We start from the raw sequence: 18900 nt of genomic DNA on the forward strand, positions 1-18900 counted from the left end.
TATATATATATATATATATATATATATATATATGAAAAAAATCAAATAACTTCAAAATAGTTTAACTATCCTTTATTATAAGTGGCAATATCTATAAAACACAGATACTTCGTTGAGTTGTTGTGTTTGCATATTGGACATATTTTAGACACAACATTCATCGACACTTGTCCGATACGTGTGTCTGCTCTATGTCCAATTGTGTCTTAATAAAAAATAAAAAATTCTTTTCTAGACACGTTTGAACACACCTAAATACCATCACGTGTCAGCGTGTCTAATTTTATTCTTAACATATATTCTTAAAATGAATTTAGATATAGTATATATTATTATTTATCAAAACAAAAAATATTTTAAATACTTGATATAATTAAAATAAGATATTAAAAATAATTTAAAAAATTAATGTATATTTTAATATCAATAAAATATCAAAATATGATTACGATTTATCCAAAAAATATTTTATATTTTAGATGTATATGTGTTCCTATATCTTATAAAATTTTAAAATTTGTATATCGGCGTGTCCATGTCGTATCCTGTTTTGTCCGGTATTAGTGTCCGTATATCATGGGATAATATTTTTCACCACATTTTGAGAAATAAAGAATAACTGGTAATTAGATATTCTATAGTTGGAATAACTGGTAATTATTAAATATTCTATAGTAAAAACGTGTGTGAGTCGGTTTGAATAACGATTAATTTAACAATTAATTAATTAAATTATGTTAGTTACATATACATCGAATAATAGCAAATTGCTGTTGTAATGTAAACACAAAAATGAATCAAATTTCTGGAGGGTCTTCACTTGACTTTGAAATATTAGAAACTTCTGGTGGTGGGTTTCCCATATCCTTAGTTTTGTGAAGAAGGAATGTCCCTGATAAAATTGTGACAAAACCACACAATTCAGTTGCAATCTGTTGTGCACTTGAGTTGTCCCAATCCTACAGTAAAAGAACGAAAATATTGTTACTATAATTTATTTGCATATTTCATTCATTATTAATAATAAAGCTAAATAATGCAATTGATGGAAAAGGCATGGAAAGTAAATAAATAATTCACCTTAAACATGATTATACTGGCAACGATGGTAAGTGTAGTAAACATGACGTAGTAAACTGGAGAGACCACATTTGTGTTAAAGATGTCCAAAGCCTGCAAACATTTATTCCAATTTGAACTTGTTACTTAATTTTCCAGACCAAAGAAATAGAATATGTTACATTTGATTAGGGGATCCGATTAACACCGATAAATAATCATTTTTGTGCATTTTAAATTCTGTAAATTTAGGGTTGGAGTTACTTCTATACATAACTAAGTAAATCAAGGCTCAGAAAAATTTGAACAATAATATATCATACAGAAAAGTTAAACCAATTAGTAGGATCTATTATGTTTAAATTTTATTTTCATTGTTATTTGTTTTTAAAATTTTGTGAGATGAAAAAAGGTAAAAATAATAAATGAGAAGAAAAATGCATCGAGGTTAATTGCGCCTTTTAAAATTTTGTCATTTAGATTTTATTTTCATTGGTTTTTTTTAAATACTATAAGCCAAAAACAGATCAATTTCAAAACTAACCTAGTCCAACTCTAAAAAATTCTAAAAAAATTCAATTCAGTTCTCAGAGCTAAAGCCATCACCCCACCTAATCAAATTAGATTTTTTTAATAGTTAGCTCATTAGTAACTTAAACAAGTGTCGAAGATTTAAACTAATTTAATGGTAGAATTTGTTCGGAGCAAGAACGGAATGGGAGGGACAAACCCATTTACCACCCGAAACTTTATTATCTTCGCGCTATGATTTTTGTATCAGATGTGCGTAACTGCGTATAGTAGGCTTCCAATATAACAATATATCATAGAATGTTAGATTTTAAATCTTATATTTCTAATGGATTCTATATCTAGAAATATACTTAAGTCTATGATAATTCTATGAAAAAACAAGTGATTATATTTTCAAGTTCTTAGTTTACCAATTTTCTTTCTTTAAAACAGTTTGATTCTTTTATAAAGCTCCACTAGTATTAAAAAAATTCATGAGATATTATAAGAAGGGTTAAGTACGATTTTGATTTTTAAGGTATAGGTTGAATTTTTTTTTCTCTTCAACCTTTTTTTGCATATAAAATTATCCTAAAGTTTAACTTGATTTTAAAATCGTCTTTAGCTTTGAAACCAAAATTTTACGGAGATGACGGCAAAAACGGAAACACAGGTAGATAGTGAATAATTTCTTCTTCTTCCCTTTTGTCCAGTGACAAAGTCTCATAATAAAGAAAGAGGACAATGACCCTCCTAAATTTTAATTTCTTCATATAGATTACATATAAATTTTAATTTAATCCTCTTTAAAATTTTTATTTTAGTCCTATTTTATTGTGAAATTAATTTTTGGCCCCTCTTTAATATTCCACCAAGTTCTGTCCCTATTTTTTCTTCTTTTTTTTTCTGTTCGGAAGAACAGAAACTCTCTATTTTTTTATATAATATTTTGTTATGAATAATTTGGTCCAAAATTTTAATATTTAAGTAAAAAAGATAATTTTAAAATTTAGTTTTAGACTTTAAAGACAATTTTATATAACAAAAAAAGTTGAAGACGAAAAATATTTTTTGCGTGTATCTTAGGTAGCGTTTGTTTTGCAGTACTGAAACTGAGAGACTGAGACACAGTATTATGTTTGTTGGCTCAGAGACTGATACTAAAATTTCTGTCTCTATCCCAAAATTTCAGTATTTCAGTGCCTCCAAAATGTAAGGACACAGGGGACTGATATTTTTAGAAACAGAGACTGAAACTTTAATAATATTTTATACCTAAAATACTCTCATTTTAATTAATTAATTCCAATTTTATCCTTTGTGCAAATTAAATTAGAGTTTTATTCTTGTTTTAATTTTTGTCTCTCACTTGACACCAAACAGAATACTAAAACTTATTTCAGTCTCTGTCTTTTAGTCTCTGTGTCTCAGTCTTTCAGTATCTGTCTTTCTACCAAACACTACCTTAGAGACTATAATCATACTTAACCCTTACAAGAACAATGGCGATCTTACCTTGTTTAAGTAGTTAATCTGCATGAGACAACAGCCAACGACGGCCAATGTGAATAACCAAGTTTGATAGTATTTAAATTGATTATTCCCTTCAAATGTAAGCTTCAAGGCCATTCCCACTGCTTTCACACACATAACCTATATATGCATAAACTAAGATTATCATCAATTATTTTGAGGATTGAACACATATATATATATATAATAATTAATATTAATTAATACCGTGAGTGAGCCCGTGAGTGAGCATATTCCAATATATACCACTATATACTTCTGTCCGTGGGTTGGCGCATAACGGAAAATCAGAATGCAAATCAATGCCACACAAATAATGGCATAGAAAATAAAACCTGTTCATAAAATGCAATTAAAAGAAAAAATAAAATAAAATAAAATGGTGCATACTTTTAAGTTTTAACTACTTCATCAAAATTAATCCACTGAAATAATCTCATTAAAGCCGGGAATTTTTTTATTGATTGAGAAATTCTTTATTTATTGATAATTGGGACGAGTGGAATCAGAATTTTAATCTTTTTTTCCAAATATAACTAATTTAAGAGTGATGAATCAAAAAAATTTTCCACGATATCCTATGCTTTTTTCAAACTAATGAAAATCATGTATAAATTCTTACTTTTATTTGATACTTTTTTATGATTCTTCCTAACAAATTAGGATGAGGAGTTTTAGGTTTATACGTGTGTGTGACAGGAATTAGCGGAAATGGGATGGGGATGTTTGCTCGAATTTCCGCGCCTATTTCGAAATAATTTTACTCTTCATCTCTATTTCTGGGAAAAAAACTTTTATAGTTGGATTTTCATTCGAAACAGTTTCTGAAAAAATCTCAACGTCCCGAAAAATTTTGCCATCTCTAGTCATGGATATTTACGGCGCCGGCAAACTAAAATGCACTAGAAGATATGTATGGGCAACAAGAAGAAAAAACAAAGACCCAAATGCAAGTAGAAACGTAGTAACCATGAATAAGTTGTGTGAAATAACTTTTCAATTGGTATGCAAAAATGATGAATAATAAATAGATATAATTATTTAATTAGTCAATAAGAGCAATAAAAATTATTTTTTTAAAAAAATAAGAAAGCAAGAGAATTTTGAGAATTTTAAATTTTTGGTGTCTCTTGAATTTTCTTTTTATTTAACCTTTTGTCTTTTGAGAGTTTTTTTTTATAATTTGCAGTTGAAATTGATTAATAAATGTGTGGATGAAAAATTATAAAATTAGACTTGTCTAGTGATTTTTATAATTTGCAAAAAAGGCTACATTATTGTTAATTGATTAGATTAACAAAACTCAAATTTTATTAAAATTAAAGTTAATTATGATAAACTAATTTATTTCATTCAATAAAAATAAGGCATGTCCCTAAAAGTATAATTTATTCTTTAATTTAAAAAAATAGATAAAATTTACCTTTTTATAAATAGAAATTACGGTATTTAAACCTTAAAATATGTTTAAAAGCTTAGTTAATCTAAGGCCTTTTCTTCTTCAACCTTTTGAAACTTAAAAAAAAACTATATTATTCGGACCCACTATTCTTCCATTCATTTGTTTTAGAACATTCTTAACTGTAAACTCTCAAATTCTTTAGTAATAAATAAAGTTTGAGATATATTTATATATTTTTAATACATTTTGTTGTACTTCAAAAGTTTATTTTAGTTCAAGCTTAGCTGTAATGTAGATTGGATTGATTAATTTATTTTAGTTTAAACTTTAACAGTAACATAAAAAGTATAAAATAATTTTATTTATGTATTAAAATTTCTGATTTACAGATAAGATAAGCAAACACAACTATAGACACAAAATATGATACTAACATGAACACAAATATACTAAGATATAGGACAACATTTGGTTAATATATTTTGGACATAAATATATAAACACAAATTTACAAAGAGACATAAACACAAAAATATACAATTTTTTTATTATATTTGATGATGATATATAAAACATAATAATCTAAATAAAAAAATGAGTGGAAGAGAGCGCGGGAGAAAGTGTTCTAGGAAAAAACACAGTGAAAAAGCTGACAATGCTGACAACAGAGATAAGGGGGAGAGTGCAATGAGTTTGTATCTCGGGACAAGGAGGGAATCAATTTGGGGGAGACGGTCAAATCCTTAAAGGTGTCCTTTAGAGATAAAGTGGTAGGCGTTAAGACGGCTAAGGCTTTCATATGAACGAAATCTCTTTTTGGAGATAGTATGGCTGTGGTAACTGAAAAGCAAGAGACTTCACACCACCACATGTAACTTTTTTGGAGAAAGCTAGAACTTCTTTGGCTGAACCATATATGGATGCCGTTGTTATTAAGGTGTTAGGAAAGTATTTCAATTACACAGTGCTTCTTCACAAGCTTAAGGTCTTATGGCGTCTCAAAGGTGGTTTTGAATTGTTAGATGTTGGGTTTGAATATTTCATGGTCAAGTTTAATCTCTTTGAAGATAGGAAGAGAGTGCTCTTAGGTGACCCATGGCTGATTGCGGGGTTTTATATGGCTGTAAAATCTTGGTCTTATGATTTCAGACCATGTGAGGCCTCTTTTGGATCCACCATGGTTTGGATCCACATCTCTGGACTTCCTATATGGTACTACCAGAAGAAGGCAATGATGCGTATAAAATAAAGAAAATTATTGTTAATGACTATGAATATGAAGTAAAATATGAGAGTCTCTATCTTATTTGTGGGACGTGTTCATGATATGGTCATGTAGCAAGGGAGTACAATAGTGCTCCTTCTTACATTAATGAGGGTATGGAAGAAATTGCTTTGAATGAGAACCATGAGAAGATGTCACCGGAAATCGACAAATTGTCGGAGATGAGAAATGTAACAGTTGATCAAAAAAGATAATTTTTGAATTTGAAAATAATATTGGTGAGAAGCAAAAGAATAGGGAAGGTCTGGATTTTTCGGGGACCGTTTCTCATGCAAATCACGTTAATTTGGTAGCAAGTAATAAAGAGGAAGGGTGAACTAGGGTGAATAAAAAAGAAAAAGCTAAAGTGGGTTTAAAAAAGGGTGAAGTGTCATATGGGTCATCTTCCAGCAAACCCCACAAAGCTAAAAAAAAAGAGTTATCTTGAAAGGCTTAATGAATTTGGGCCAAAACAAATAACAACATGCACCCAAAGAAAAAATTGCTAAGAAAGACAAAATTGAAGAATCTTTTGCACTAAAATTCGCAGAATAGAATCTAAGGAAGGGCGCAATCTCTCGAATGTATACTTTTCGCTTTGGAACTGGTAGGAAAAGACCAAGACTAGCATCCCTCCAAGGATCCCCAGTGAACAATGATCGTGTTCATGAGGGGCTTAAGAATAGCGAAAAACAAACCGAGGTGGAACAGAGAGATGGCCAAATTGGGCCGAAGGTTGAGAATTAGAACCCCCATTCATTATTCTTCTTTGATGTTATTGTTTATGGATAGTCTTAATATAATAGTTTGAAATGTTAGAGGTGCCTCTAACAAATTGGCATGGGTTCATTGCAAGGAGTTGGTGAAAAAATACCGTCCTACCTTTTTCATTATTGTGGAAATTCATTCTCCTTTTTAGAGTCTTAAAGTGTTTTTGAAGATGTTGGGGTTTTATTCTATTGATACTGTGGAGGCTACAGGTTGAACGCAGTACTCATACCGGCAATTATAATCAAGAATTTTTCTATCAACCACCATTCACTTCAAAGATAACCTCGGACATATTTTTCAAAAAAGAGGTATTTGTTTCTCTCTTCTATTCCAAATATTCCTTATAGACTTATTAGTAATTTTGATCAATGTCTCACTTTTGAATTTTACCGAGGCAATATGAATTGGAGATGCAGTGCAGTGTATGCTAGTCCCCATTTTAATAGTAAAGTCTTGTTGTGGGAACATCTTTTACCTTTGGCTTCTTCTTTTGATGGTATGTGGCTTGTGATTGGGAATTTTAACGAAATTTTGAGAGAAGATGAGGTCAGATGAGGCTTCTTTTCTATTCAAAGGGCCGAGATCTTTGCCTCGGTCCTAGAAGATTATGGCTTACTTGACCTTCGTATGATTGGTAGGAGTTTCACTTAGTATAGAAGAATTCAAAATTTTAGAGACATAGCAAAGAAGTTGGACAGGGATCTTATCAATAGTTCTTGGCTTTCACTGTTTCCAGAAGCTTATGAAAAAATTCTCAGTAGACTTCATTCAGATTACTGTCCAATCTTGGTGAGATGTGAAGGTGCTCCTCAACACAAAGGTGCTCATCCCTTTAGGTTCTAAGATGCTTGGACTACTCACCCAACATATAGATATGTGTGCAGCAAAATTGGAGGCATGGGTCTTGGTGTGTAGCTGAAAATCTTCATAAGATGCAAGAAGGTTCTTTGGATTTTAATTCTAAGATTTTTGGTAATATTTTTGTGAAAAAAAAGTTAGAGAAATAAATTGAATCTATCCAGAAGAGGCTTGAGTTGGTTGATTCTCTTTCTCTTAGAAACAAAGAAAATGAGCTTACACATGAGTATAATTGTATTCTTTTACAGGAAGAAATTTTTTGTTTTAAAAATCTCGAAAACAGTGGGTGCGTTTTGGAGATAGGAATACAAAATTTTTTCACTTCCAATCTCTGAATCGTTGGAAACATAATAAGATTAATGGGTTGTTTTTAAATGATGGTACTTGGTCTACAGATCAAGATGCTCTTTAAAATGAAGCCATATCTTTCTACAAGCATCTTTTTTGTTCAACAGAAGAAGTTGATTTGAATTTTCTTAGGGATATTCGCTTACTCTCTTTGAGTTATGAAGCTTGTCAGAATCTCACTGCACCAGTAACGCTAACTGAGGTAAAAAAAGCTGTTTTTGGTATGAATTTCCTTAAGGCTCTAGGTCCGGATGACTTTCAAGCTTTTTTCTTTAAAGAGTACTGGGAGATTCTTGGTTTGAATATTTGGAGGCTTGTTCAGAATGCTTTCTCATGTGGTTACATTGACGCTTCATTTATGGAAACTCTCATAGTGCTTATTCTCAAAGTGGAGATGCCTAATTACATGAAAGATTTCAGGTCGATTAGTCTGTGTAATGTGGTGTATAAGACTATCACCAAAGTTTTGGTGAACCGGCTCCGACCTTTTTTGACAGATATCATTGGATCTCTTCAAGGCGGTTTCATCTAAGGCAGGGGCGCTCCAGAGAATATTATCATTACTCAAGAGATTCTCCATTTCATGAAGAAAACAAAATCGCACAAAGGAACGAAGGCTTATGATAGGGTGGACTGGAGGTTTTTAGAGCATTCCCTTAGGGGTTTTGGTTTCCCCACTGCTACTATCAAACTTATCATGTCCTGTGTCCAAGCTTTCTCTCTTTCAATTCTTTGGAATGGCAGCAGGTTAAATAAGTTTTTCCTCCTAAGAAGGATCTTCGGCAAAGAGATCCTATGTCCCCTTATTTGTTTGTTATTTGTATGGAATGTTTAGCTTGCTATATTACTACTCAGGTTGATATGGGTATATGAGATCCAGTGGCTATTTCTAAAGGAAGACCTAGGGTCTCCCATCTTATATTTGCTGATGATTTGTTGCTTTTTTGCAAAGCCAGAAAATTCCAAGTCCAAGTTATTATGAATTTCCTCAACTTATTTTTGCAAAGCTTCTGGAATGGGAATTAATTTAGATAAATCCAGAGCTCTTTGTTCCAAGAATGTTTCTCATAAAAGGAAAGAGATGTTCACCAGAGTTTCTGCCATTAGATTCACCCAGCATCTTGGTAAGTATCTCGACGTCAATATTAATCACTCCAGGGTGTCCAGAGCTTCCTTTAATAATATCGTAGATAAAATAAGGAGTCGGCTTGCTAGTTGAAAAGGACGTCTCTTGAATAGGGTCGGGCGGCTCTATTTGATTAATTCAGTAGTAGCCTCTTTACCAATTTACCAAATATATGTTTCGTTCTTTCCTATCAATGTTACTAATAAGATATCTTTGTTAATGCACCAATTTCTTTGGAAGGGCCAGGTTGAAGGAAGGTATACGAGTCTTGTCAATTGGAGGACGATGGTCACCCTGAAGAAGTTTGGTAAGCTTGGGATTAGAGACCCTGCTTGCACCAATATAAGCCTGTTAGGCAAACTTGTCTGACAGTTTTTTTTAGTGTCCAGAAAAATTTTGGATTCAAATGCTTGCTACTAAATATAAGCACAGATGCTTGTCCTCTTATAAGAATGCTTCCTATGTTTGGACAAGTATTGTGAAAGCTTATCAAGTTCTAAAAGAGGATTTTTCTTAATGTATTGGTTCTCTAAATGGTTCCTTTTGGTTTGATTCTTGGAGAAGAGAAGGTGTTGTTGCAAATGAGTTGCCATATGTCCACATCGCAGATAGACCTTGCTATTGGTGATCTTTGGAGAGATGGTTGTTGGAATTTTAATGAAATTTACACTACTATACCTAATGTTTTGTCTCTAAATATTAATTCTTACTATCCTGATGTGGAATCTGGGGACATAGCAGGTTGGAGATGGGATGCATCAAATTCAAAAATTTACTCTTTTAGTAGTGGTTACTTATGCCTTTGCAAGCATAAATATGCATGGATGGGAGGAGAATGACGAGTGGCTCTGGCTTTGGAGATCCCATGTACTTGAGAAATTTAAATTTTTTGTTTGACTTTGCCTCTATAATGCTCTTTAATTGCTGCACTTAGACATCACCGTGGACTTTCTTCTTCTGATTTATGCTCACGTTATTCCCTAGCTCCAGAAATCGTCCTTCATTGTTTACGTGATTGTCCAAAAGCTAGTGCAATTTGGCAAACTTTACAGTTTAATGATGTTCACTGTCCATCCTTAAAACAATGGATATTTAAATGTAAAAATGTTAATGCTACTATTTTCTTCTTTGGTGGATTTGGAGAGACAAGAATAATGATGTTTTCAATCCTATAAGTTCTTGGCCTTTTAATAAAGTGCTATCGTTAATCTTACCATCTGATAAGGAATTAAAGTCTTTGTTCACTAAGCTTAATGGTGTTCATTTTTTTTGCCCGAACTCATCTTGGTCTCCTCCTGTTGGGGGAATGTTTAAGATTAATAGTGATGCTAGTATCCATGGCGATTGTGCTGGCTTTGGCTGTATTATTAGAAACTCGGATGGTGCTTGGCAATGTAGTTGTAACCTTTTTGCTATTTGAAAAGGATTATTTTTGGCTTGGGTGGCAGGGTACCGACAGATTTCTTGTGAGATAGATTGTTTGGAAGCTTTTTTTCTAGTCTAAGACCGTTTTACTAACATCCAAAGTGTTAATCATGATTTGGTTTCTAAAATTCATGAGATTTTGACTTGAAATTGAAGAGCTGATGTTAAAGTAATTCAAAAATCAGCCAATCATGTTGCGGATGTTGTGGCAAAATTTGCAGCAGTGAATAATATCCCTCAAACTGAGTTGTTAGAGACTTGGATAAGCTTTGCGTCTTACTTACAAAGAACTTAGGTGCTGATTTTTAGGAGGCTTTTCTCTTCCTTTTGTTTGTTTTGTTTTCTTTTCTTTTTTGTCTAATCAACAAAAAAATATCAATTTTAACTTTCAAATAATACATCTATAATTACTACCTTTGCTTTTACCATTCCCATCACTACGAGTTTTTCAACTTCAGCCCAAAATTACTATCATCAACAATTTTAATTCAATAATTATTTTTATTTTTATTTTTTAAAAAGACAAACTAAATTCAACAATCAATTAAACAATTTTTTTTTAGAAAAAAAAAACTGAAACAGATATTTAAAGAGAGGGAGGCGGTGAAAGAGGAGCTGGTAGAGATGGATGTGACAAAACAGATATTTAAAGGTGAGACTGAAATTTTAAAAAATAATAAAAAATAAAAGTAAAAAGAAAATCGTATCTCTTCATTTGTATCCAAGTGTCGTATTATTGGTATTTTACTAAAAACATGTATTTTATGTGTCTTTTATGTATTTTTGTGTTTATCAAAATTAATATCTCAACGACTAAACGATATCCATATTTTATGGAAAAGTATAGGGTACCAACATATTATCTGCCAACTTATTGTCAACAATAATTAATTATTATATTTTAAATATATATATAAAGAGACACATCCAAAAAATATATCTATAAAGACACTTTTATTAAATACAGTTATAAAAAAAGACATTTTTATTAGACACATTCACAAAGACACTTCTATTAAATACACTTATAAATAAGAGTTGGCAGATGTTGGCAAAAATATTGTTGGTAACGTAACGGGATTGATATTTTATTGGACGTGTTACATGTATAGTAAAATAAACACCGTCTAATTCAACATATTGAATAATTATTAGACAGGTAATATGACATGAGAAGTTGATGAAGTGGTCGTATACTTGATAGATTCATCTGAAAAAGTTATTTATGGTGTAATTTAAGGAGTGTTTATGAATCCATAAAGATGATTACCTGGTTCTGTAGCAAGCCCCCATATTTCCTTGACGGAGTGGATGTCACGCTCGTGCGGTGCATGCAAAACAATAGTTATGGACCCCACCACACACAAGGCACATCCAAGCTTTCCAAACATATGCAATTTCTCATGTAAGATAAATTGAGCTAGCACTGAACTGCATCATCATTAAATCATAATTAATAATCATCACATTCATTATAACATTATTATATATATGCTCAGCTCTCACCTGAAAATTATGCTTAAAGCTCCCAAAGGAGTTACAAGAATTGCAGGAGCAAATGCATATGCCGCAAAATTAGCTATTTCCCCAACGATCACTACAAGCAAATACAAAAATTGTTAATTAAATAAACGTTATCAATTAAATTAATTAATTAATTACATAATTAAAGAAGGTGACTCACTTGAAATCATTCCGGCCCACCAAAACGGTTCAGTCAGGTATGAATGGCCTCCCGTGGCTAATTAATCAAATTAAAGAAATTATAAAAATGATTCCAATGTTTGAAAATAATGAATGAAGGAAGGAAGGCGAATGAATGAATTGAACCTGCTCTTTTGCCATTGCCGGCGGCTCTTAATAAACCCATCTTTTTAATTATAAAGCTTGAACCAATAAAAATGCTGGAAGACACAGCCAAAACAAACCCAATTACGTTGTCCTTTGTCATCCCCATGATGTCGTATCGTATGATTCAAGGGGTTACGATTCAAATTTGCAGGGCCCTAACCCCCCTTGATCACCCTGCAAATTTTTTAAGAATTTTCTGGACCTAAAGTCGCATTTTCATGGGTCAATGCAAGAAGCTTTGAATTTCTTTTGAATTTGGGAGACTCAAGTTGTGATGTATGTATGTTAGAGAAAGAGAAAATGACAGAAAGACAGAAACAGGTAACGCTAAATTCGTTACCTATGCGTATAAACACAAATCACAATTACAAGCCACGCCACCACTTAAATAATTTTTCATCCTAGCAATAAAATATAAAGTTAATAGTCAAATTAGTTCCTGAAAAATAAAAATATTTTTTAAATTCGTCTTTAAATTTTTTTTTCAATTAAAGTGGTATTTTAAATATTACGAATTAATCATATCTGTCGTTTAGTTACTCTACTCATAATTTTATCAACGATTGGTCCTTTAAATATTACGATTGGTCCATGTTCAATTAGCCGTTAACTAAATATATTTAAGAAAATCTATTAATTTAGTGTGTGTTTGGATTTGTAAAAGAAAATTTGTATAAAATTGATTTTGTAAAATTGATTTGGATCAAAATGAGTTGGTATTAACGTGGTTTATGTTTCGTCATTTTTATTCAAAATGGATTATAGTAAACTAAATATTGTTTGGATTACATTATTCAAAATCACTTTTAGATAAAAAATTACAAAAAAAATATGAATTTAATTAAAAAAATAGAATAAATTAAATTTTCATAATTTGTTCTAATTTATCACCAAACAGAATAAAGAACACAAAATTTTGTGTCTCTGTCTATCAGTGTCTTGTCTGTTGTTCTTAGTGTCTTGTCCTATTCTATTCTCAGAAACAAACGCAGCCAAAATGTTGACAAACATAAAGATGATGAAGCGTTCAAGGAACTCAAAGGGGCTTCTCTCTTCTCCAATGCAAATCCAAACACACCCTTAGTCATTAGGTCAGATTGGGAATAGAATTTTTGTAATTAGAAAAAATGACTAAATTAATAAATTTTTATAAATATATTTGATCAATATCTAATTAGATATATTAGGTATTATATATATTATCAATTAATATTTTGCCGTATCAATCTTTAAAAAAAATTATTAATGAAGTGACTAAAAGACAAATATGATTAATTTGTAATTTTTTAAGGACCAATTTAATTGAAAAAATATTTCAGAATTAAATTTGAACAATGTCTTATTTTTTAATAATTAATTTGACTATTAACTCATAAAATATATAATTGTATTTATACGAGTTTAATTGATTATTTCTTGTTAATTAGGTTTTTTATCCCCTTTTATTTTTTGTGACAATAAATCAACAAGATTATAAACAACTAAGACTTCTTTAAACTTTAAAATCTAAATCCTATTAAGATATATGTTAATATTTAGTCAAAACTACTTTAATATGTGTTTGCTAGTTTGGTATATGATATACAATAAAGGTGACTTTTTCAAGTCTTATATTTGACTAGTTTGAAATAAATAACTCAATTTTCTATTACTTAAAAGCTTGAGAAAATAATTAAATATAAATTATTGAAAGTTTTAAATTATATTTATTTTTGTTAATTATCAAAACACGATTTAAAGTGTTAAACTATATGAAGTCAAAATTCTTTCCCTTAGGTAATGATGAAACTAATATAATTTCTAAAAATTATTGATTATTCTCATCATAAGATAATAAGCATTTAGAGTGAAGACTTTTCAACTATTATTTTAAATCTTAGAGAATCTCACCATAAGTATTCCAACATTATAGTACAAGTATTAGAGCAATATATAATTTACATAATACTTGAGAAAATATAAGTGATAATCATCAAAATGAACTGAATAATCCAACCAATAATCCAAGTTCAAAAGTATACATATTATATATATCAGAGCAAAAGATAATTAATTAACAATTCATCAGAGCAAAGATGAAAAAAAATGAAACAAATTAAAGCATGCATAAAGTCATTATGAACAGAGAACTCAGAATTCAATGTAAATAAAGGGTTGGTTCGAGAGTTATTACCTAAGATAAAGTAGGGTTGTATGTGGATCGGATGTGGCTAAAATCTCGATAGGATCCGGATTAAATTTATTGGATCGGATCAAATCTAATATTCGCACATTTTATATTCAGATCCAATTCGATCTACACATTTGTGGACGGATATCAGATATATCCGATCAAAAAACAAAAAATAAAAATATGCTTTAAAATTTGAAAATTAAAAAATAAAAAATATATTAATATCTTAATTCTAAAATACAAAAAATAGCATATCAAAAAAAAATCTAGAATTTAAAAGAAAAATAACTACAATCAAATCATAACAGATCACCAGTAATTTTACAAGAACTAAAAATCTGAATCAAACCCTAATAACATCTAAATTTTAAAAAAATCCAACAAGAAAGTCACAAATCAAGAAATTACAGAGCATAAAATTTATTTTTATTTAATTTTTTTAAAACAAAAAAGGCATCAAAGGAAGCAATAGAAGATACACAGAACTGAAGGACTCAAACAGACAAAAAATTAGAGCAGAAGTAGAACCTTTTGCTAAGAAGGGTTCAAAGGCCCTTGCCCAGCTTCAAGTCAGTGCTGTATTCTTACAGACGTTGATGAAAGCCATAAAATTCAACTCGAAGCATGTCAATACTATGAATGTTTATCATTTTAATTGGTCGAGGACTATATTCACATTTGAAGAGTTAGCGGCAGTGCCTAGGTCTATACAACAGAATTATCACGTGTTACTTGATGAGAGTAAGTGTGATTATGGGTATTTTCAGGCTCTTCATGTTCCTTGCCGTCGCGTTCTTGCAGCTTGCTCTCATGCACGACTTGATTGGAAGCGGTATGTACATCGTATGTATTGCATGGAGTCGATCTTTAATGTTTACAGATAAGAGTTTCGACCCATAGGTCACGGGGATGACTGACCATCCTATGACGGGTTCCATATTCGGTCCAACCCTAGGATGACGAGAGTGAAGAGAGGTCGCCCCGTTAGCTCTAGAATTCGTAATAACATGGATGATATTGAGCATAACGGGGAGAAGAGGGTAGATTATATCGTCAATTCAGATAGTCATCTCCCCGCATGGCAAATGAAACGTATGAGACTCAGGTCTCCATCTCTCTATCAACGCTGATGCCAATGGCTAATCATGCTTGAATTCCATTATGTACGCCACATGCTCAAACCCAACTTGTATGAGATATGACCTAATCTGTTTAGGCTGACGTCTCATCGAATTTCGTCTGGTGCGCAAGATCCGAGGCGCCTACCAAACAAAATAAACAAGTTTAAAAAAAAAAGAGGATAACACATAAAATTACAAATTCATACTTTATTACAATATAATAAATAAGAGTGATAAAAAAGCGTACCACTCAATCAAATCTGCTTTTAATGTGCTCAGTTTGATTCAATTTATAAAGCGTAAGCTTCTACCCCAATAACTGCTGCTCCATTAACTACACTCTAGTAAAATAAAATAAAATAAACTGAATTCAGTTTCTTTCACATTAACTAAATTTTTAAAAGACATATTTAAACTAACTAATTATCTACCTTACATCTTAATCAATTTATAAACTTACTAATTAGTATGTAAACCAACTATATGATCACATCAACTAACTTTATAAATATACTAATGAATAATTAATTGATAACTTAATTTTATTAACTATGTATCATTCTAATATAATCTAATTACATATTCAACTAATTCTATAAACATATTAATCAATAATTAATTGATAACTTAATTTTACTAACTAGTATCATTCTAATCTAATCTAACTGCATATTCAACTAATTAACATCTAACTCACAACTGAAATTAATTATTCCGACTAAACTAACTAACAATTAACAAATAAGTTACTCTAACTAACATGTTATAAACAATAAACAGTAACTCTACTTGAAAACAATAACATAAAAAATCTAACTAACATGTTATATACTGACCTGAAGCTGATGATCTAGTAGATAAAGGACTTTACGGACATTTGAAGACAGAAAATCTCATAGAGAAGATTCTGAAAATGACAAACGAAGAAAGAAAAAAGGAAATTTGAAAAAGAAAAAAGTTGAAAGTGACAAACTAAATGGCCCCACAGTTTATAGTATGGCGAACTCAACGTAAAGTTTGTCGAAAGTGCGGCGAACTCTATTAAAATAATAAAGTTCATCGGTAGTGCAACGAACTTGCCCTAAATTAAAAAAAAAACGTATCTCTGAAGTTAAATCTCAAATAATTTGTTTTTGAAAATAAAGTTTTTTTTATTTATTTCAAAAAAAAAAACCATTAAAACATAATTAGTTACTCAAAAGTGTCAACTTCGTTTGCAGGTTTGCCTACTATTGCCCTTGCCTCCTGATTTCAGAGCATTACGTTTATACCCCCAGTACCATAAGTAACAATAACATTAAGATGATATCTATGTAAGGATTATTCAGAAACACAACTTGGATGAAGGACAATGGATCTTAATTATAAACAAAGATGCATTAAGCCCCTCCTTTACACAATGAATCAAACCTTGATAATCTTAAATCATAAACAGAGGCACACTAAACCATACTTTTGCACAATAATTAATCAAACACAATTAATCTTAATGATAGACGATTAAAATAGTTGTAACACACACGATTATATTTACAAACAACAATCAACTTATCTATGATGTGCACTCTAGATCCTCTAGATATAATGCCGTGCATTTATTCTCTTGTCCTAATTTTGTAACCATAGACTAAGGTCCTATTCACCTACAATGTGGCCTATATAATCTAGAAAACAGAAAACACAATAAAACATATGCAAAAAGACATCTACGTGGGATCAAAAAGCTATTGAGAATGAAACTAGAATGCAAAAAGAAGTCATTTCACCAACAAAACCAACAAAAGAAAATATATTTAAGCAAATTACTTAAGAGATGATTATCACTAGCAGCTGTCATTGCCTCAATATTTGGATATGTGATAAAGCATAACGGTTTCAACTAAAATATCGTATCTGAGAGCATACTGACTGCAGTCTTCATGTAAAAACTAAAAACTCAGCTTATACTTGTGCCCTGCTGTCTTGGGTGGTTTTCCATTACCTTGCACACAAGTTTTTCATTGAATACAGTTCATACTCACGAATTAAATTTTTGAATACGATCACACTTGTTCTAGCTATTAAAGCAATATACTCGATCACCTTTAATTCTAAACAGATTAAGATCCAGTTTGGATAAATAATTTAAATAAATTTTTTTGAAAAAAGAGTTTAAAATATAAAGACTTTTATTAATAATAACTAATAAATAAATTATTTTATGTTTGAATTTTTAGTTATAAAAATACTTATTTTAAAGTTATAGAATTTGGATAAATAACTATAAAAAATAAAAAATACCATTTCTTTTACACAAAAAAGTGGAAATTAAAATAACGATATTGAATGTTGATTTTACATAACCTAATTACTAAGATTACAATCATTGAGGCAATTGATTCTTTATTTGCTCTCTTATTAGTTCTACTTTTTAGACAATTGGTTCTTGTCACGTAATATCATTCTCTTGTTTGTGGTGAATAATAATAAAATTTTAATTCACAATAATTTTGATGGCAATGCCAAAAAAATTATTGTGTAGTTAGTAGTTGTTGTTTTATTGTGTATAATATGCTAAGTGAAAATAAAAAACAAATATAAAATATATGTCAATGTATATTTTGTTGCTGTTATTTAATTTTTTTACTCCTATTAGCCTCCTCCGAAGTCAAGAACTTGTTATAACTAACTATAAAAATAAGGAGACCACTTTAATAAAGACACCACAAATGTCTTTTTTTAAGACGTTTACATGTGTCATAATATTATTGGATATTTTTACTAAATCGGTTAATAATTTATTTTTTAATAAATCAGAACAAAATCGATTTATTATAGTAACAATAATAAACCCAATTGTCCGCATTATAATTATTAGACCCAATTTGATCCGATCGATTTACACAATCTAAACCGAATCATGTTTAAATTTTTTGATAAAAAGACAAATATATTTCTGATTTTTGTTTTAAAAAAAAAACTATGATCCAGTGGGTTATATAAATTGGTCGGTTTGACCCGATCTAATAACAATTGGGTTTATTGTTATTGTTATAAAAAAATCGATTTTATTTTAGGTTGTTAAGAAATTCAAAAATAACTTATTCATTAATACGTTCAATAATAATGCGGCACATAAGTGTCATTACAAAAAGACGTTTTACGCATCTTTATGGGAGCATCATTCTAAAAATAATAACAAACTATATAAAAATAAAATTACATGTAAAAAAATGAAATTAAAACTGAGATTTCATACTACACACAATGTTAAATACAAATTTAATAATAAAAATAGAGTGGTAAAATGATAAAAAAATAACGGGAAGGAATATATGTAATAGGTGGTTCAGATAGAATATTGTTTTAAAATGGTGGGAGAGGGTTACACAGATGAATCATTACGTGAAAATGATGGTGAAGGCCAGTGCATCTAACAAATAGAACCTTGCGTGAAAATGGTGGCGGAGAATCAGT

At 30.3% G+C, this 18900-nt stretch overlaps 1 protein-coding gene across 1 annotated transcript; it reads right to left on the minus strand.

Moving 5' to 3' along the window:
* Window positions 1–695: 695 nt before the first annotated feature.
* On the minus strand, window positions 696–12506 carry LOC112795695 (probable magnesium transporter NIPA1). Its single transcript, XM_025837796.2, has 8 exons — window positions 12130–12506; window positions 11984–12040; window positions 11806–11896; window positions 11570–11730; window positions 3313–3440; window positions 3088–3225; window positions 1081–1173; window positions 696–959 (listed from the first exon to the last, which is right to left on the minus strand). The coding sequence occupies exons 1-8, from the start codon at window positions 12254–12256 to the stop codon at window positions 798–800; spliced, it is 957 nt and encodes a 318-aa protein (XP_025693581.1). The 5' UTR covers window positions 12257–12506; the 3' UTR covers window positions 696–797.
* Window positions 12507–18900: the final 6394 nt, after the last annotated feature.

Source organism: Arachis hypogaea, chromosome 4 (assembly GCF_003086295.3).
Source record: "Arachis hypogaea cultivar Tifrunner chromosome 4, arahy.Tifrunner.gnm2.J5K5, whole genome shotgun sequence".
NCBI lineage: Eukaryota > Viridiplantae > Streptophyta > Magnoliopsida > Fabales > Fabaceae > Arachis > Arachis hypogaea.

What these genes read in the sequence shown, in the direction of transcription:
- LOC112795695 (XM_025837796.2), bottom strand. Translation starts at nt 12,256, where the DNA reads ATGGGGATGACAAAGGACAACGTAATTGGGTTTGTTTTGGCTGTGTCT. An exon ending in CGGCAATGGCAAAAGAGCAG is followed by an intron (nt 12,041 to 12,129) that starts GTTCAATTCATT and finishes TTGATTAATTAG; the next exon opens with CCACGGGAGGCCATTCATAC. An exon ending in CCAGTATAATCATGTTTAAG is followed by an intron (nt 960 to 1,080) that starts GTGAATTATTTA and finishes CTTTTACTGTAG; the next exon opens with GATTGGGACAACTCAAGTGC.